The sequence below is a fragment of the Thrips palmi genome, unplaced genomic scaffold, assembly GCF_012932325.1.
Source record: "Thrips palmi isolate BJ-2018 unplaced genomic scaffold, TpBJ-2018v1 HiC_scaffold_12, whole genome shotgun sequence".
NCBI classification, from domain to species: domain Eukaryota; kingdom Metazoa; phylum Arthropoda; class Insecta; order Thysanoptera; family Thripidae; genus Thrips; species Thrips palmi.
Window position 1 is genome coordinate 12,150,376 of NW_023144623.1, and position 20,965 is coordinate 12,171,340.

The window sequence follows — 20,965 nt, forward strand, 5'->3', positions numbered from 1 at the left end:
GTCATCATGACAAAATTTGAGAATTTCAGGACTTCACAAAAAACTTATGCTCCACTCAAAAGATGCTATCTGCACAGTACAAGCACCACAAATCTAATGTCTAACAAAGAGTCTTGTTCTGTGTGTAAAGGTAACACAGGAATCATAGATGATACAAGTTTACTTCTAGAAGGCTATTGTGCTCACAGACTGTCTAAATCTAAGTTGTGGACTAATGGGAAACTCAAGAAGTACACTGGTATTTAAACACATTGATGTTAAAGAACGGTAATACTGCTAAGTCATGGGCATAACGTGTGAAAATATTTCCACTGAAAATGCAAAATGCATGACACATTCATTGACTGTCTAAAAGTTTTAAAAATCTCCCTTATAAGTGGTGAAATAATAATCACTAAATTTTGTGCATGAACAAAATCGAATTGATTGTAGGGAAGATGAAAGGAGAATGCAGTATTCAAATTTGCGCAAAAGAGAAGATCAAGTCACTTTTCATGTGGGTTCCAGCATGCATAAGTACATGAGCACAAAGTTTTGATACTATCTGGTTAAAAATGATGATGGGATTGTAAGAATAATCCATGAGGGTTGTCTACAACAGGTTAACAAGCGTGCACTGAAGTATACCTGTATACACTACAAACCTAACTGTCTACTAAGTACACACTTACAAATGCATGCTTGCAAGTACACACTTACAAACGCATGCTTGGCCAAGTACACACTTACAAATGCATGCTTGCAAGCACACACTTACAAACGCATGCTTGACGCATAGAGTTATACGGCGTCAAGCATGCGTTTGTAAGTGTGTACTTGCAAGCATGCGTTTGTAAGTGTGTACTTGGCCAAGCATGCGTTTGTAAGTGTGTACTTGCAAGCATGCATTTGTAAGTGTGTACTTAGTAGACAGTTAGGTTTGCAGTGTAAGCAAATATACATGTATATCATATATGGCACAAACATTTATAGTCCTAGAAAAATATCATATACTCAAATCTCATACACATTTGATGATTTTGATAAACTTATCCACTTGTTATCACAGGTGATAAAGAGACAGCCACCAGACAAAAATGAAATTTGAGAGTGGTGCAATCTAAATTTCAGACAGTTTAAAACAACTAAATTGTGTCAATAACGTTTTCTTATAGAATAATTTAAGCAACAAGATACTTCTGAATTTTGAAGGCTCAAAACAGGAGTTCACATAGGCAGGACTAGAAATTTAAAAATTGTGAAACTATACCTTTGCTCTTGAATTGGCCCTTCTACAGAACAACTGAAATAAATCCAATCTTATTTGAATGAAAGTTTATGAATTGTGATATGATCCTGGCAGTATAAGACATATCCATACTTGCTTTGAAATGTTCAATTTATCAACTGAATAGAAAAATTAATGCAACCAAATTCGGTTTGGTTATAAATAAATTACACTTGAATCTCAACCAAATATTTAAAATGAACATATGCATAAACATAATCTACAGCACTTAATCACAGCATAAACACTGACTAATTATCAACATTAACAACTGCTAAGTATCATTCACATTTCAGACTTTTTAATGTCTGTAAAAGGCTCAGTTGAACTCAGTTCTTGTCAGAAATACTAACATGGCAACCAAGGCTCTCAAGATTAAGACAAGCATTAGAGATGAAGAAGAGACCATTCACATAAATAAAACTGGTATTAAATTTGAATTTTCTTGAAAACCAACAACAACCACCAAAAAGACAACACGGCGCCGGAGGCATTACATCAAACTACATGCATTTCTAGAGGTGCGTAAGATTTTGTGACTATTTTGACAAATAAAACATAAAAGGGAGTGCAATTTGTTGCATTTGTACAGTATTGTACGATAGAGACATTGCATTTTAAAAACATGTCAAACTCACACCCACAGCTTGCCCTTAATTGACACTTGGCTGCTCTGGAAGTACCAAATGAGCCAAGAAACAACACTTGGCCACAATACCATCATTGCAATACAATATAACATTAGCTCGACCTTCGTCTGCACCATTCATTCATTCATTCAATTCATTCCTCTCTAAATACACACGGACACTCACTCACACACGGACACACACACAAACATACAAACAATCACATACACAGAACACACCCATTTAAACTGACTTCCACGCGGGAGGGTTCAATCCAAGCACTGGATGGTAGTCCTAGACTACAGTGCGGCTAGCCTGAGCACTCTCGTCGAGAACATCCATAAGACGACTGTGCAGGCAGACAGCTGCAGGTGGCCGGCCCCGCTAGCCTTGTCCTTGCCGGCCTCCGCCCCTCTGCCGGGAGACGAGGACTGCTTCGACCCGGCGTGCCCACCGTCCGTGGTCCAGTTGCTGTTGGAGTCCACATTGTTGGCATCTGCAAGAGCGAGAAGGCAGAGTCAGTTTCGTCGCCAACAACTGGCAGTAGGAAAGAACACACACTCGAGCAACTTGCAATGACGCTCAGTGGGCCGGAAGACCAGTGGAGGCGGCCAAAATTGTAGACGCACTTTGAGCGTCGTTAAACTGGACTCTAACCGGACGTGTGACCCCCACCAATGGATTCCCCGTTCGAGAAGCAGTCCATTGGTGGGGTCACACGTTCGGTTGGAGTCCCATTTAGCGACTCTCGAGCTCAAAACGCGTCCTGGATTTAGACCACCTCCACCGCGTTCTACTGGCCCACTGTGTGACGAAGTTTGGGCGCGACTCACCGACTGACGGGCCTTCGTCGCCGGAGCCCTCCATGCCGGAGCCCTCGGAGGGCACGTTCCAGCTGTCGTGGTCCTCGTCGTCGCTCCAGGTGCCGGGCGCGTAGTGGCCGCGGCCCACGGCGCCGCTCGCGCCGCCAGCAGCGCTGCCCTCTGCCTCGGCCTCGTAGCCCTCCTCGTCGCGGACGAACGAGTCCGACTCCGGCACCGTGGCCAGCTCGGCCAGCTGGCTCAGCACCAGCTGCCGCAGGTGGCGAAGCTGGTCGCCTAGGTGCGGGATGGCCTCGGTGGCGCCGTGCGACCCCCACGGCAGCTCGGGGTTGTAGCGCTGCGCGCTCACCGACGCGGCCACTACCGTCTTGGTGTACCTGCAGCAGGAGGGGGGAGGTTATACTCCAGGCGAGAGGGCAGACAACGGCGCCGTCGATACTCCTCGCGCGCAGAGGGAGCCTTGCAACAGGCAACACACGCGGCAGGGCTGCGTGCGGGCTGCCTACCCTCGCTCCGTCAGGCGCTCGGCGGCCAGGCGCTCAGTGGTAACTCACTCTCCGACTCGCTGGCCGTTCCAACAGGGCTGCGAGTTCTTGGACGCGAAGCCCTCGTCCGCACACAGCACGTCGGCCAGGTCCGCGTAGAAGGAGCGGCTCCTCAGCAGCGACTCCTGCAGCTCGCGCAGCGTCTTGGCGAAGTGCACGGCGGAGGCGGGCGACGCCGGCGACCCGAGCGGACCCTCGCCGCCGACGCCAAGCACGTCGTCAGCCAGTGGGTACGGGTTGCGGCCCCACCAGGGCCACGGCGTCGTCGAAGGCACCGCGTCGGCGGCCACCTCCACCCACTTGGGCGGCCCGCAAGCCGACTTCATCTGCAACAAGAATGCCGTGAAGGCCAAGGTCAATAACCTGGCGGAAAGCACGCAGCACAGGGACAAAAGACCGGTAGAGGCGGTCAAAATCCCGGAATCACTAAATGGGACTCGAACGGAACGAGTGACCCCACCAATGGATTGCTCTCTGATCGAGGAATCTATTGGTGGAGTCACACGCTCTGTACGAGTCCTGTTCAGCGACTCTGGTGCTCAAAAAGTGTCTAGAGTTTAGGCCGCTTGCGCCAGTCTTCCGGCCCCTGGGCAGCGACGGAGTCTTCGCCACTTGGAACAGCTCCGTTTGAGTCACCGGGACGGGCGTCGTCGCGGTGCCCGAGGCGAGGCGCGGCGGCGTGCCTCTCTGTCTGGACGACGGCCGGCGCGGCGCGGCGCGGCCTGCACGACGGGCGGGGGCGCGCAGAGTGGGCAGGCGGGCGTGGCGGCGCGCACACACTCACACACACGCCTCACCGCCTTGTGAAGTAGGCTCACCCTGTTATATATGGGCAATGCCTGCCGCGGCGGACAGCGTGAGTTATGACCCGCCCTACCCCGCCCCGCCCCTTCCCCGCGCTCTCAAATTAAAACATCTTTCGCGTCCGTCCCGCCCGATCGCATGAATCAGCCTCCAGAGACGCCATGGTCAGTACGGCCGGCCGGCTGATTCCGAGCGAGCGGTGCATTCGTCGCTCTGTCCTTCTCGCACTCAAGGGTTGACTCGCAGGGGTGCGCGACAGGCAGAAGGCTGTTCGGACCCCGCCTGCATTTCCGGCGGCCCCTTTGGGCCTCGCAGAGCCTCGCAGACCTGACAGGGTATCATCGGCGGGTGGGCTCGGCCGGGCACGGAGGGGCGGAGGCGAGGAGGCATTCGCCCGCAGTCGACGTCCGCGCGAGGAGCGCTCCCACAGCCTGCAGCCCAGCCTAGCCTTGGCTGCCGTGCCGCAGAGCCGCGGACAGAGGTCCCGTCTCTCTCGCACCCCCACGGCACGCGGCACGCCCCGTGAGTGCGAGAGAGACGGAGCGCGGTGCGGAATCGGTCTCCTACCGGTGTGGCGGTGCCACAGACCACCACAGCCCCGCCACAGCCGGGTAGGGCCCCGGGGCGCGGACGGGCCGGGCCGGGCCGGGCCTGTCGGTGTCGGTCGGCGGGCGCGTCTGGATCGCTCACCTCCGGGCTCCGGGCCGTCCCGGCCGTCCGGGACGCTACGCCATAAAACTTGGGCAATTAATTGAGGCGATATACAAGGCGGCAAGTCATGTGTGGCGGCGAGTCTGTGCATTCCAGAGGACTGCCGTAACTCGGCCAGGCAATGCCGCCAGCTCGTTAGCCCAAGCCCCGCCTGCAGACTGATTCCGAGAGTCGCTTTCGTCGCTCTGTCTCTCTCGCACCTATACGGGACGCCCTGTGAGTGCGAGGGAGACGGAGCGACGAAAACGACTCTCGGAATGAGTCTGCTGCCCCGCCCGGCGCGCGACCCGCTGGGAGGAACGCTTGACGCTTCGCGCCGCCGAGGACGCCGACGACGAGTGACGTCCGTTTAGCAGCTCGCCGGTGGCATTTCCCCCCACCGCCTTCCTCGCCGCGTCGCGCCGCTCACTCGTGAACGGCCGGGTTAGCCTGGTGCAACCAAGTGCAGGCCGGTTCATTACCGCTTTGGCCGGGTTAGCCTTGCGCGGACCGCGTCACTGCAAGTATTCCACTTTCTGGGACTCAAGTACTCACTTTCGGAAAGTGGAACCGTACAGTGCCCGCGGCCCGAGCGTCGCTGTACAGTACGCACCGGCCGCGCGGTGAAAGAACTCCCCGCGGCGATACACCGCGCGCGAGGTGCCTGCGGCAGGCACGGGGTAGCGCCGGGGCCAGTCCTCGCAGCACAGTGAGGCGGTCCAAAAACCCCGGACGCGTTCTGAGCTCCAGAGTCGCTAAATGACACTCGAACCGAACGTGTGGCCCCACCAATGGATTGCTCTCCGAACGAGGAATCCATTGGTGGGGTCACGCGCTCTGTTCGAGTTCTATTTAGCGCTCTGCCCGGTGAGCCCAAACCGTGAAGTGGTCCCGAGGGGCGCCTGCTGCACTTTCTCTGCTGTTCGAGGACGACGACGAGGCCACCTTTATTCACTTAGAGGCCTCGGCTCGGGGTGCGCCGGCCTCGGCCTTCCAGGGCCCTTCCAGGACCCTTCCAGGACTCCAGGAGCGCGCGACCGGCCGCCGGAAAATGGCCGGGGAGAGAAAAAGAAGCGACGGCAGCAACGAAAGGAGCCGCCGCTTTAAAATAATAACAATAAAAACAATAAGGCATCGGGTAACAAAAACCGAAACGAGAGGTAAATAAAAGAGTTGGCGATCTGGTCCTGCCCTGGCCGCCCGGTCCTGCGCGAGGCGAGGGCCGGCCGACCGTCCGACTGTCCGGCCCCATTCATTCGAACCCCTTCCCCCTCGGTCTTCCGTCTCGCTCGCACCCGCTGCGGGCCCGGCGCCGCGCTCTGGAACGTCGCTCTGACTCATCGGGGCGGGGGGAGGGGGTGCATCGGTAGGCCGGCAGTGTGATGGCCGCGTTTAGAGTATAGCACCTGTCTTTGTCGCACTTGAGCCGGTCCGGCCGGCTGGAATCCCTGGTGGAATGGCCGGGCGGACACAAGAGCGGACTCGACTTTTTTTTTGCGGGCAGGAGGAGAGCCCTGGGCCGTGACTCACACGTTCGAACGCTAACCAGCGAAGCCGAGCGAAGCAGTGGGAAAGGAAGAGGGCACAGCGCCGCACAGCGCAGGCGGAGAAGGACAAGAAGCAGGAGAGGAAGAGCCGAGTCCATGTTGCACTGTGCCGTCCCGTCAGACCAGACCGCCGCAGTTTTTGTACCTGTTTCATTCCTCGCCAACTTGCCGTTCTCAACCTGCCCGATCCCTCTTTATGCTTTCCTTTATTTTCACTTTTGACTTGGCTCCTCTTCCCTCTCCGTCTCTCTCACGGTCAGTTGGGGCCCAAGACACCAGGGAAGGCCACATTGCTCGGCTCGGGCCGGTGGACTCCAGCGCCGCGCGTCCGGTGAAACGGCCCTCAGGTGCACGGCGTGCACGGTGTGCGCCGCGGAGGTGCGTGCGCGCGCGAGCGGCAGGGGGACTCTTTCTGGCAAGTGCGCCAACTATTTCAGTCGCGAGTGGAGTGGATGACCCACCCTCGCCTTGGCTGAGCCTTGGCTGGGGTCGGTGCGTCGCCTCGGTGCAGCCGGTCAGACAGCCAGGCGGGCAGGCGGGCCGGCGGGCGGACGCACGGGCGGCAGCAGAACAAGAAGGCCTGCATTGTGCTGGTCACGTGACGCGACCTTTACGGGTGTGGCGGCGGGTCGCCGAGGAGCGACGAAAGCCCCGGCGAGCCGCGCGTCGTGGCGCAGCAGCGCAGCGAAAGGGTACGCGGTTCACCCCCTCCCCCCCCCCCTTGCCTCGGACGTCCCTTGTTTTTGCGACGGCGTGGCGAGGCGTGGCGCGCCGGCCGCGGCGCCGGTGAGTCTATTCCTAGCGGCCCTGCCCGAGGCTGCCCCGAGGCTGCCCCGAGGCTGCCCGCCGCCGCACAGCTGCTCGGACACGGCCCCTGACGCCTTGGGCTGCAGGCTGCCGTCGGCGTGGACTGCCCAGAGTAGTAGGCAACCCACAAGCAGCACGTTGCCGTGGCCCAGTGGGCCAGGCCAGAAGACCGGTGGAGGCGGTCAAAACCCCGGGCGCGTTTTGAGCTCCAGAGTCGCTAAATGGGACTCGAACCGATCGTGTGACCCCACCAAAGGATTGCTCTCCGAATGAGGAATCCATTGATAGGGTCACATGCTCGGTTTAGCGACTCTGGAGCTCAAAACGCGTCGAGGGTTTTGGCCGCCTGCGCGTTGTCGGCGCCACTGCGAACTGCAGCGAGCACCACCTGGCGGCTGGACGGGGAACCCAACCCACAGGCAGCCTGCTCCGCGCCGCTCGGCTGGCACGCGGCGATGCAAGCAGTCGCCCTGCCCGTCCCCGGCCACAGCCCCCGCCCCGGCCTCTGCCCCCGCCCCTGCACCGCAAATCACATGTAAAATATCTCGTGCGCTGCCGCAAATCACCTGGGCCTAGGCCTAGGGTGTAGGGAGGGCAGTGAACACGGCGACTTACAAATGCGCCCAACATGCCCGTAAATTGTACGCGCCGCGTCCGACGTCCGAGGCCCCGGACTGGTTTAGCGGGCCGGTTCGCAGTTCGCACGCGGCGTGGGTTCAAATACCGCGCCGCCATCGTTTTCAGCGTTCTCGACTGGACTCGGAACAATGGCGCGAGGCGGCGGGGCAAGCCGAAAGTCCAAGTCATGTTTATTTCTCAACCGCCAGTTTTTCTGATAAGGAAATGGGCGTTCCTCCACCTAGCACCCCGACGCGAACCTCACCTTCCGTTCGACGGCGGGGCCGTGCTCCATGGCGAACATGATGGCCTCCGAGATCTTGTTCTCCATCTGGCGGATGGCCTCCTCCGCGTTGAGCTGGTACGGCGCGGCGCGCGCGGTGTCCCTCGGCCTGCCGGGGAACGGCGGCGCCGCGGCCGCCGAGCCGGCCAGCTTGGCGGCGGCCTCCACGAACGAGGCCCAGGGCTCGTCCAGGTCCGAGGTGCGCTCCGTCACGCAGCCCCGCAGCACGTTGAGGCAGTAGCCCTGGCACGGGCGCACCGCCTCGCCGAGCCCCGCGCACCGCGGGCACGCCCACAGTCGCAGCAGCACCGCCGGGCACGCCGAGCTGCAGCACACCAAGACCGCCGTCAGCAAGGCCGTCAGCATCCTCATAGTGGGCCAGAAGACAGGTTCTCGCGCTCAAAATCCCGGACGCGTTTTGAGCTCCAGAGTAGCTAAATGGGACTCGAACCGAACGTGAGACCTCGCCAATGGATAGCTCTCCGAACGAGCAATCCATTGGTGGCGTCACACGCTCGGTTTGAATCCCATTTAGCGACTCTGGAGCTCAAAACGCGTCTTTGGCCGCCTCCACCGGCCTTCTGGCCCACTGCGTGCCGGCAGAGCGGCCTGCTAATGGGACTCACCCTGAGGCCGGGTCGTCGATGAGCATGGAGTCCGTGGCGTTGAGCACGTCGGCGCCGATGCTGAGCACGCCCAGCAGCACCCTGGCCGCCTCCAGGGCGCGGCTCAGGCTGTGTGCCAAGGCGCGCGGCGCCTCGCCGAAGGGCTGCACCTCGGCCATCCTGGACGACAGGCACTGCTCGTACGTCGCCTCCAGCTGCCGCTGCGGCGCGCCGCCCTGCGCCAACACGCAAATTAGCACAATCCAAACATACATCAAAGCGACACTTGCAACCCGCCCGGCCGGGGACGTACCCGCTTCATCGGCTGCGCCGCCGTGTGGAAGGTGAGCGGGAACAGCTTGGCGAAGAACCTGTTGACGGAGTCCGTCATGGAGAGCCCCTGCGGCGGCGACGACAGCCAGGCCGCCTCCGCGGCGCCCTGCGCGGCCTGCTGCGGGGCCGGCGTGTCCAGGTAGCGCACGATGTCGGCGTACAGCGAGTGGATGGGCTCGTTCGCCAGCAGCGCCATGCGCTTGTACACCTGCGCGAACAGCGTCAGCGTCTTGCCCTCGGACCAGCGCGCCAGCCGCACCAGGTGGTCTGCAACACAGGCGACAGGTTCAAGCACCGCTCCACGGACGCCGGCATGCAAGTCGAAAGTACAATGCCGCGGGAGGGGGGGATTCGAACCCGCGCCCGCCCCAGACTCCCCCACCCTCTGCAAACAAATCAAGCGACGTCGTTGAGCATTCATAAATGTCGTTTGTCGCCTAGAAGTCGGCCGGGGATATTTATAAAGAGGTGAAATGGCGACGCCGCCCCTCCCCCTCCCCCTCCCCCGCCCGTCGAGACAGCGGTCCCCTCCCCCGCAACGCTAGCCGGCCTGCGGTTAACAACCTCCCCGCTGTAAACAAAAACACCGTCCTCGCCGGTCCTCGCCGCCCGGCCCCGCCACTGGCCGCGCGCTCAACGCTCCAATAGTACTAATAATAAGTTGTAACCCCCGGGACGACGCCGGGCGGGGCGGCGCGGGGCGGCGCGGGCAGCTGTCACCGCGCGGAAGACAATGTTTGCCGAGGGACACGCAATAAAGTCTGCCGTGATGCCGGACGGGTAGCAGCAGCGGACGGGGCGCCGAGCCACGCGCAGTGGGCCAGCCGGCCGCCGGGACAACCAACTCTGGCGGCAAAGTTTGGAGCTGCGAGTCTCTAAAAGAGGACTGCCGACGGACTGCCCTTCGAACGAGGGGTCCAGCAGTACCACCACACGTTTCGTTCTGAAAGGACTGAAAGCGCGAAACGCGTTCGGAGAGTCCGCCTCGGTAGGCAGGCCAGGCCGCCTGCGAGGTAGGCAGACGACGGCGGCCTCGCGCCGCGGAGCCTCGCGGTGCTGCCTACCCGGCCCGCTGCAGGCGCTCCCGCTCCAGCGAGGAGGCTGCCGCCCGCTCCAGCAGACTGATTCCGAGAGTCACCGCTCTGTCCCTCTCGCTCTCATGGGGCACCCCGTGTAGGTGCGAGAGAGACGGAGCGACGACTCCCGGAATGAGTCTGCAGGCCGCGCCGTCTTCTCATTCGAGGCGCTGGAAATTAAAATCGGCTAGACGGTCCGTGTCCCTCGTGCCCCTCGGCCGCGCTGCGCGCTCCGCGCCCGGCGGTTCAATGCACGCCTAATGGCGGCGGAATTGGCAGAATACGTTTCGTTAGCGGCCCGTTTGCAATTAAGAGTACCGCCCCTAGTTGGGGCGGGGTGGGACGCGGCGGGGCGGCCAGTGCACTGCAGAGTCAATCAAAAGTGGAGCCGCTGTGTCGCGGCAGCTGGGCCGCGGTGGGCGACGTCGGGGAAGCCCCTTGCTGGGTTCCGGGCGGGCCCGAGGCACAGTGGCCAAGAAGACCGCTGAAAGCGGCCAAAATAAACGCGTTTTGAGCTCCAGAGTCGCCAAATGGGACTAAAACAGAATGTGTGACCCCACCAATGGATTGCTCTCAGAACGAGGAATCCATTGGTGGGGTCACACGTCCGGTTCGAATCGTTCTTAAGCGACTCTGGAGCTCAAAACGCGTCAAAGCGCCTCCGCCGAGCCTTCTGGCCCACTGTGCGAGGCGCAGCGATCTGGTGCGGACGCTGGGCCGCTGCCACACTGCCACGACGCCCGGCCACGCGGCCCGCGGCCACGCCCAGTATGCTAATTGGGAGTATGACGCGGCCTTGCCCGCCATTGTCTCGCATGAGTGTGTCCTGTCGCTCGCTCTCTCTCGCACTCGCGGGGCGCTGCGCAATGCTCCGCAATGCTGCGCAGGGGTGCGAGAGAGACAGAGCGACCGCCGGGCCGCGCGTTCCGCGAAGCGACGCGAGGCACTCCAGCGGCGCAGCGGCGCACTGGCAGAAAAGCGCCAGGCCGTTTCGATCTGGGCGGCAGCGCGGAACCGGCCAGAATTTCAGAGTCCGCTGTAAAACACGACAGCGTGTCGGCGCCAAATTTTGGCCGAAGGCCGTTCCTTTGGTGCGGCTATTTGTGCCGGGGTGTCAGGAGGACTGAAAGCGTCGCTATCACTCGGCCCATTACACCGCACCGAGCACTCCGTCCCCTGCCTCTCTCTCTCTCTCTCTCTCTCTCTCTCTCTCTCTCCTCTCTCTCTCTCTCTCTCTCTCTCTCTCTCTCTCCATCCCCTGCCGCCACCACGGGTCCAGAGTGCGTCCTCTCTGAGTGCGGCCGTGGAGCCTATCTGACACGCCATCCCTGCGGCGGCTTCATCACACACGCCCCAACCCCCGCTGCCCCCGCCGCCCCCACGACCCGCTGCCCACCGCCCGAATATTGATACGACGCAAAGCACACTTTGAGCGCTCCGGCGAGCTGATTCCGAAACAGTGCTTTCGTCGCTCTCTTGCACTCATGGATCGCACCGTAGGGGCGAGAGGGAGAGCGACTAGAGCACTGTTCGAAATAAGCCTGCGGACCGAGGCGGCTCCAAATCTCACTAATGACAGTTGCATCTGCTGCTTGGCCAATCGCAATGTGTGCGCGGCGTGCAGCGAGTCACGGCCCGCCAATCAATTTAAATGTGAATGTGGCGGCGTGACGTACTGCTACGTACACTGCAGCGCGCGGCTCATTGCTGGTTCTAGAGGCCCGAGTGTGCGGAGCGCTGCTTTCTCTCCGTCGCACTCGCACCGGACCCTGATGGATGACCGGCCGGCCCCGCCCCCTTCAATTTGAACCACGAGTAGTACAGTGCAGCATCCATCGCGACACCATCGCGACACCCGGCCCGGCATGACGCAGTACGTACGTACAGTCGCACGCGAAACCTCGCTCTCTGCAGACTGATTCCGAGAGTCGTTTCCATCGCTCTGTCTCTCTCGCACTCATGGGACGTGCCCTATAGGTGCGAGAAAGACAGAGCGACGAAAACGACTCTCGGAATGAGTCTGCCGCCGGGGCCACCGCGACCAAAACACGCGCGTCGGCTGCGCTAGAGCGGGCAAACACAACATTTACACCGTAACAATGTAAAGCCGCGCCGAGGCCGAGGCGCCCTACGGGCCCTTCAGGCCCTCCGGGGACTGAGGTGCGGTTTGACAAGTCCTGGAGGGTCAGGGAGGCGCGCCCGGGACGCCGGGACGAAAGGGGAAGAGGAATTCACTAGAGTGGGGGGGGAGGAAGGCCTCGAGGGGGCACTCGACTCGAGCGGCGTATGCAATGCCAGGTAGGGCCACACACACACACACACACACACACACACACACACACGCACACACACACTCGTAGAGTGTAGTAGGGCCTTGCTCGACGAGCAGTTTACAAGCAGTCTTTGTGTGTGCGCTGCACCCCAACCGGGCACGGGAGTCAAACATCATGAAGGCTGAGGACTGACGGACGGCCTGCGGGCCAAAAGAAGAGGGCAGGTGGCAAAGTGGTGGGGGGTGGGGTAGGGTGGTGGTGGCATAATTGGTACGAACAGTCCCGCCGTCTAGGGCCACGCCAGGAGTAGCTCGGGGACCGCGCGGTAGCACGGTTCCGCTCGGAATGCAAACTTTCGACTCGGCCACTCATGTTTGTATTCATGCGAGAAGTTTTGGGCGGCCCCTGTACCCTACTTCTTCCCCTTCGCTGGGGTTGACCCCCCTTTGCAGACTGACGCCGAGAGCTCTGTCTCTCTCGCGCTGCTGGCGCGTCCCGCGTGGGTGCGAGAGAGACAGAGCGACGACTCTCGGAGTCAGTCTACTGGACGGTGGCCAGCCCCCCCAGCCCGCGCTGCACCGACGGCCGTCTCACCCCATACCACGGCGGCGAGACCCGCCCCTGCGGCCCCGGCCGCCCCGCACGGCGAGCCAAACATTTGCAACATTTTTCACGCGTGCCCGGCCGAGGCTTCGCCTGGCACTGCCTGGCACCGCCACGGACTGCCCAGGGCGAAAAGCCAGAAAAAAGTTGGGCTGCGTACAACGACTGCACTTCCTCCAGCGAGCCGCGCTGGAGGCACGCTGGAGCCACGCTAAAGCCACGCCCCCGCCAGCCTGGACCTGCCTGGAGAGATACCGGGGCACGCAACGCATCCCGCGAGGCAGCCAGCCAGCAGACTCATTCCGAGAGTCTCTCACTCCGTCTCTCTCACACCTACAAGGGACGCCCCACGAGCGCGAGACAGACAGAGGGACAGACTCTCGGAATCGGCCGGAGTCGGCAGTCCGCCCACAACAAGGAGAAACAGCGCGACTTTAACGACCAGGCCCGAATTTAAGTGCAAAACTTGAATGGGCCGAAGAAAAACAAAAACAAAAGTAAAAAGAGAGGGGCTCGCGCTAAACGCAGTTAAGTACGAGTTGGACTTTCTCGCGGAGGAGGATAGCCCGGCCCGCGAAAGGTGCGATGCGTTTCAACAAAACGAGGAATCCCATTCAAAGGATCTTTAAAGAATTTCACCAAGTTTGATCATTTGGGACGGATACAAGAGTAAACGTAACATATTTTTTCCATACTGTATTATTATTTTTTATTTTTTATCTTCAAGCTTAAGTGAATTAAATCACAAATTATATTCATTCGTAGCTGTATCAAATGATCAAACAACTGAGTGAAATTCGCCAGCGTTTAAGATAAGATTCTTTTAGGAGGGGGAACGCCCGGATAAGATCTTCTGAATAGAATCCCTCGAAAAGCGTGATTTCGCGGACAGAGGGCGGTGCTAGGCGAGACAAATAACGGAGTCGTGCGTCCATACATTACGCACAGTTTGACCCCCGCTGCCATCCCTCTCGCACTCGCCGACAGTCCCTGGGGAGCGGCGAGGACAGGCAGACCTAAGCGCGTTACGTGATAAGTGGATGATCCTTAAGGGCAACCAACAGGGCCTCGCGATCCTGTGCGTCACACCTGTGTGTGTGTGTGTGTGTGTGTGTGTGTGTGCATGGGGAAATGGGGGGGGGGGGGGTGTTTCAGGTCTGGAGGCGCACGTCTACAGGGTCCCCTTCCATCGTATTGCATAATGAAAACTCCTGAAAAAAAGACGGGGGAGGGCACGAAGGTGTTTGTGTGTGTGTGTATGTATGTGTGTGTGTGTGTGTGTCTCTCTGTGTGTGTGTGTGTGTGTGTGTGTGTTCGCAAAAACGGCGCCAGCGTCACACACACCGCGTGTATATTGATGAGGATAACCTAACCACCGACACGGCGACAGGGCGACAGGGCGCACTCGATGCAGGCGGCCCGAGAGGAAGGCATCAATGTCAAGCACGCCGTGGCGCGTCCGTCGACCCCGCCGACCGCGCGTCGGGGGGCTGCGGGCCAGAGGAGGGGGGGGGGAGGGGGAGGGGGAGGGGGAGGGGGAGGGGGGAGGGGGAGGGGTGGGAGGGACTCACCGCGGCGCGGTAACTCGAAACGCGCACACCGCGGGTTCGAGTACCGCAGGTGTGTGCAGACTATTTTTTCCACCCTCCATGGAAGCGACTCTGTGTGTGTGTGTATGTGTGTGTATGTGTGTGGTGTGTGTGTGTGTGTGTGTGTGTGTGTGTCTGTCTGTCTGTGTGTCTGTGTGTTTTGTGTGAGTCCACCTGGAACTGTCCCGCGCTAGTTTGGCGCAGCGAGTTGTTGAGTTGTCGAGTCCCGAATGAATGGGCCTGGCGAATGGCACTATGTGGCGAAAGCAGACGCTGCAGGCCGCCTAGCCCAGCGCGTCGCACAACGGCCGGCAAAGTTGTCTTTTGCATCGGGCGAGTGGCGCCGGGCGTAAGCCAGCAAGCACAGCAGACTGATGCCGAGAGTCCATTTCCGTCGCGCCGTCTCTCTCGCACTCATGGGGTGTCCCCTGTAGGTGCGAGAGGGACAGACCGACGAAAACGACTCTCGGAATCAGTGCACCGGGAATCTGCTCATCTTCACGCAGGCTGCAGCCCCATTAGGGTCCATTAGGACGCGAGAACGGTGCGTTGTCTCAATAATCCCCTCGTTGCCGCGCGTTGGCCTCGCCGCCATGCGCGGCCTGGGGGCGGTCAGCGATCAGGGGGCAATTCGCCTCTTTTCGGCGACTGCGGCGAGCGGGGTAGCTCCGTCTCTCTCGCACTCACAGGGCGCGCCGTGGAGGTGCGAGAGAGACAGAGCGACGAAAGCGCCGCCCGGGTCGGGCCGGCCGCATTACGGACGTGTCCGGTGCGACCGCGCGTGACGAAGGTCACGGCGTAGGACACGGCGTGACGGCGGGCGTGACGTCACGGCGTGCGCCGGGCCGTGGCGTGTCACACGCCGACTGAATCCCTAATAGGCTGGCTTGGGGGCGCGGCCGTGGCCAGGGCGGCACGGCCAGGGCGGCCCCGAAAGAGGGGCTGCGGACTGATTTGATAGGGTGGAGGGCAGGGCAGTGGAGGGGCGGCGGAATGACGTCGGGGAGGCCTTTCCTTTCCGGCCCGGGATGCCGCAGCACCGCAGTGTGCCCGCCACCCTGATACCGAGAGTCGTCCTCGCCGCTCTGTCTCTCTCGCACCTACTCGGCACGCCCCGTGAGTGCGAGCGAGGCAGAGCGACGAAAACAACTCTCGGTATCAGTCTGGCTGCCCAACCGCGCAGTTTTGCAAGTTGGCCCTTCCTCGCAGCGCGGCCGCTTTGAGGCTCCGTTTCCGTCGCACTCGTGAAGCCCTGGAGCCGAGAAGCATTGCACTCGGAGAGACGCCGCCTCGAGCCCGCGACCCACTTCGCGCTGCAGTCAGCCGAAAGAACAAGGACCAAATGACAAGCGTTGCGGTGGCCCGCTGGTGGGCCGCACCGTTTGATTCGCGGTAGAGCCGCCCCGCCCCGCCCCGCCCCGCCCAGCCCCGCCCCGCCCCGCCCCGCGGCCCTCGGACAGGATGACTCGTCTCGAGAACATGTAGCAGTGCCATCGCATGGTCTCTTTGCTCATTTCATTTTTTTCATTCTCAGCGAGCGCTCCCCCCCCCCTCCCTCCCCTTCCCTCGCGGCCGCTTCCATTCGAGTGCGTGGCTTTTACGACCTACCTGTGCCTTGGCCGCCCCGCCCCGCCCTCGCCATACGCATTCCGGACGTCTCCTTCATGCCCTCGGTCCGCGTCCGCAGCAGCAGAGAGCCCCGGAGGGCGTCCGAGACGCGGCCCCAAACGCCCCAAAAGTGCGGCGCTGCTTCCGGAACCCATTTCCGGTCTGAGAGGTTGAAAGCTAAACGTGTCGCCAGCGCGCCAGCGTCTTGGCCGCCCCGCGATTTACGCGCACCTTTGACAGCAGTGTCAGCGGGCAGCGGGCATGCCTTGGGCACAAGGTGCAGACTGCAGACGACGCCCGGCCCGGACCCCGAGGCAGTGCCGAGCACTGCACTGTTTTACGACTTTTGAGGCAGGCAGCCAGGCAGGCAGCCAGGCAGCCAGGCAGCCAGGCAGGCAGCCAGGCAGGCAGCCAGGCAGCCAGGCAGGCAGCCAGGCAGGCAGCCAGGCAGCCAGGCAGCCAGGCAGGCAGCCAGGCAGGCAGCCAGGCAGCCAGGCAGGCAGCCAGGCAGCCAGGCAGGCAGCCAGGCAGGCAGCCAGCCAGGCAGGCAGCCAGGCAGCTGCCAAAGCACGAGACTCAGCCAAGTGCACCTCCGGCCCGACGAGTTACGGCTGCAACACCTCTGCGACTTGCAACGCTTGCAACGTTGCACCGCGCGCGTTGCATGGGCTTCATTTATTTTGTTTTTGTATTTTTTTTTTCTGCAGCAGCGGCCATGCTTCTTGCCGGCATTCTTGCGTCCAGCCCGTGGACTTCCTCTTCTTCGCAGCACACCGTCGTCACCGTCCTCGTGGTCGGCGTCCTCGTGGTCGGCGTCCTCGTGGTCGGCGTCCTCGTGGTCGGCGTCCTCGTGGTCGGCGTCCTCGTGGTCGGCGTCCTCGTGGTCGGCGTCCTCGTGGTCGGCGTCCTCGTGGTCGGCGTCCTCGTGGTCGGCGTCCTCGTGGTCGGCGTCGGCGTCCTCGTCGTCGCCGTCCTCGTGAGGCGACGGCACCGGTTCGGCACCAGCGTCTTTCCTCCCCTCCCCGCGCGCTGTCTTTGAGCTGTTTGTCTACTCGGCGCGGCCCGTGTGCCAAGACGACGCACTGCTCCAGCGACAGCAGCGAGCACGCTCCGCCGGCCTCGCCACAATCACTGGAATTTGCCGGGAAAATGGAATTGGCGCGGCGCTTCGGCCTCCAGTCTGTCTCTCTCTCTCTCTCTCTCTCTCTCTCTCTCTCTCTCTCTCTCTCTCTCTCTCTCTCTCTCTCTCTCTCTCTCGCACTCCCGGGGCGGGCCGTCGCCGTACGGGGTGCGAGAGAGACGGGCAGTTAGTCAAGCCTGCAGACCGCAAGCTGATGAAGAGCAAGGAGGCGGGGCGGTGCTGCGGTAGGGCTAGGTGAGGCCGCCGCGCCACTGCCGGCGCCACCGCGACACCGCATGCACGCAATGTGGCGATGTGGAGCGGGGCCCCTGCAGGGGCGAGCCGAGCCGGGCCGGGCCGAGCCCCGTGAGAACGGAGCATTGTTCTGGCGGCTCATCTCGCAGATCCAGACATCCAGACAGTGGGGGGACATCTCCGGCGCCCGCAGCCCCGTGCCTCGGGGCGAACAGGACGCACTGTGCCAAGTTGAACCACCAGCCTCCCTTTGCACTTTAAAGGAGCTCAGGTCCGATCGACTAAAATTTGGTTCATTTTCTTAGTGTGACATCGTTTTGACTAAAGGCGAGTACCTAACCCAGCGGTTCCCAACCTTTTTCGGTTCGCGACCCCAAATTTGTAACAAAAAATTTCCGCGACCCCCAGGAAAAGTTTCGCGACCCCACGCGACCCCTCCTTTAGCATGCCTTTGATACAAAGTGCGATAATCCACCTTAGTTTGGGAGCAGAATTGCCGCAACGTTGATCAAAACGGCCACAAATGTCTTCTAAAAATCGTGTTTTGGGCCGACTTTAAGCAGCCACTGCGTTTGATCTGAGGCGGTATTTCGTCCTCCCTCAACGGGCATTTGGTCTTTGGACCTTCCTTTAGCATGCCTTTTTTACGGAGTGTGATTATCTGCCTTAATTTGGGAGCAGTATTGCCACAAAGTTGATCAAAACGGTCACAAATGTCTTTGAAAAATCGTGTTTTGGGCCGACTTTAAGCAGCCACTTCGTCTGATCCGAGGCGGTATTTCGTCCTCCTTCAACGGGCATTTGGTCTTTGGACCTTCCTTTAACATGCCTTTGTTACGGAGTGCGATTATCGGCCTTAGTTTGGGAGCAGTATTGTCTCAAAGTTGATGAAAACAGTAAAAAATGCCTTTGAATGCCATTTTGATCCACTTTGAGACAATACTGCTCCCAAACTAAGGCCGATAATCGCGCTCCGTAACAAAGGCATTCTAAAGGAAGGTCCAAAGACCAAATGCCCACTGAGGGAGGACGACATACCGCCTCGGATCAGACGCAGTTGCTGCTTAAAGTCGGCCTAAAACACGAGTTTTCAAAGGCATTTTCGACCGTTTTGAACAATTCTGCCAGCCGGGAAACAGCCGCGACCCCAGGCGACCCCAACCACCTCGCCGCGACCCCTCGAAATATTTTCGCGACCCCCTTTGGGGTCGCGACCCCAAGGTTGGGAACCGCTGACCTAACCACTTCCTCTTTCCTCGAAAGTCGATCTAACTTGTATAACAGTAGAAAATGGCAAATTTTTCAGAATTGATTTAGACTTGAGGCGCTGCCAGCAACACTTTGACGCCGTATTTCAGGTCTTCACACGATAACTCTACGCTGGCGAGTCGCGCAGCACCGCACCACTTCTCCTACACCGCCACCCAGACTCGCAGCCCCAACAGCCTACGAGGATGAAGAACGCAGTGGGGTCCACGAGGCGCTGTATATCAATTGGCTGCTGGCGAGTGGCAGGGCATCGGGGAAGTCCTTACTTGTTTTCAATTCCCCCCCCCTCTCTGTCTCTCTCTCTCTCTCTCTCTCTCTCTCTCTCTCTCTCTCTCTCTCTCTCTCTCTCTCTCTCTCTCTCTCTCTCTCTCCCCTCAGGGGCTGTCGTTGTCCTCCCAACTCGACAAAGCCCTCGCCTCTTCCGGCAGTGTAGGCAACCCCCGTCGCACTCCTCCTTTCATGTCCAGGGCATTATTCTTCGCCTTACACTGTTGAGCCCCATGTAACTCCACTTCGAGAAAATCGGAAAGCGCGCCGCCAATTATTTCGACATCAGAAAAGCGGAAAAGTCCGGATTTCAGTCAAAAGTTTTGTTTATTGATTTTCCTCCCCCTCCTTTCCAGGCAGAGTCTTTCTGGAAGTTGGCAACGGCAGCCCGCCTTAACAGTGTTCCAGGCAAGCGAGCAGACGATTAGCTGCCTTCCTGTTGACTGCAGTCGCTGCGGATCAGACTGAGAGTCGTTTCCGTCGCTCTGTCTCTCTCGCACCTGTAAGGTACGCCTAGCAGTGCGAGAGAGACAGGGCGACGAAAACGACTGGGTCTACAGCCCAATCGCGGCGATGGACTTAGCCGAGTCGAGCGGGCTGGCGAGGCGCCGCGTGGCGTCAGGGAGGCAGGCTTCTTGTTCCCCTACTTTATCGGTCCCGCGGGCCGGGCACGGCGCGGCACGGCACGGCACGGCAGAGGACTCCTAGACGTGTTTGTCTTCCGGCCTGGCCAACAGAGCGCTTATTCGGCACCTCCCGACCGACGCCTCCACTGTTCCATTCTTGTTCCGAGAGGGCGGTGGCCGCGGCCGAGGGCCTGCCCTGCGCTTTCGGAAGGCTCGTTCGTTACATCGCTCTGTCTCTCTCGCGCCCCACGAGTAGAGCCCCTCGGAAGCGCTCGGCGAGGTCCGACCCCCATTTGTTTCGGGCGCGGGCCAAAGTTCGGGAGAAGGCCCTTAAGTGCAGCGCGGCTGGAATGACTCCTAAAGTGGGAATGACGCTCCTGTCGGGTCGTGTTTGGCGTCGTGGTTAGCATTCCGATGGCTCAAGCGCCAGCCAGATCCGGCCGCGCGGGGAGGGATGCTTCGGATAGAGCACGAGAAGTATTCACTCAAAGTGCAATATGTACCCACCCGCCTGGATGCTCCTACACTATTCATATTCTTCTAATGTTCACTAATTGACCAATTTTGCGAGCCTATTGCTTCCAAACTGGCTGTGATAAGCGTTTCCGAGGCGCGGCATGAAAGAAAACTACTGTCTTCGGAATACCAGGACGTTGATGGACGTACCTGCAGCTAGACTGGTGGACGCAGTGGTCGCCCGAAGTCACCAAAAACCGCTTGTTTAACAGAGTCAGTCACTTTTCCAGCCCGTTGGCCGACCCCCTGTGCAAGTCCTTGGCGTCCCACACGACGGCAAACTCCACACCACTCGTCCGAGCCACGCTTCGGACGCGCCTCCCGCCTCAAAGACCCACCCGTTGCCGCTCTCTGCATGTTTTGGCGTCTGTTCCGGAGTGTCTCGTCCTTTTTGGCCGCCAGCAAAGTGTGTATACGACCAAAGTTGCAGCAAGCGGCACCCCCCCCCCCCTCCGTCTGACCTCCCCTCCCCGCCCCTTCCCTCCTCTCCCCGGGTTGTTGGCGCATAGAGCTGCAGCAGCATTCCAGTCGTGAAAACGTCGCCGCCAGAAACATGCCGTATGACACGCAAAATAACCGCCTGCCGCCGGAGCAGTGGCCGGAGCGGCCCGGGCACCGCGACGACGCCCCCCGCGCAGGCCGTCCTCGGCGTGCCGATGCACACCGCGACCGTGGCCGCGCGCGGACGCAGCCAGCCCTCGGCCAGCCCGCCCAGGGCACTCGTGTTCCCACGCTGCCTCCGCCCCCCTCCCCCTCTCGCGCACGGCCTGTCCCCCTACCTCCGGAGGCACTCCGTTTGTGGCGCACCGCCCCC

At 60.1% G+C, this 20,965-nt stretch overlaps 1 protein-coding gene across 1 annotated transcript in view; it reads right to left on the minus strand.

Annotated features, from left to right (window-relative positions):
• Positions 1–930: 930 nt before the first annotated feature.
• Positions 931–20,965, minus strand: part of LOC117639972 (division abnormally delayed protein) — a 74,373-nt gene continuing 54,338 nt past the window's right edge. Inside the window, exons 3-8 of the mRNA XM_034376091.1 lie at positions 8,930–9,216; positions 8,638–8,852; positions 7,994–8,336; positions 3,272–3,588; positions 2,730–3,094; positions 931–2,392 (exon numbers count right to left, since the gene is read on the minus strand). Of these exons, the coding sequence (XP_034231982.1) occupies positions 2,196–2,392; positions 2,730–3,094; positions 3,272–3,588; positions 7,994–8,336; positions 8,638–8,852; positions 8,930–9,216 (1,724 nt within the window). The 3' untranslated portion in view covers positions 931–2,195. The remainder of the gene's footprint in view (positions 2,393–2,729; positions 3,095–3,271; positions 3,589–7,993; positions 8,337–8,637; positions 8,853–8,929; positions 9,217–20,965) is intronic.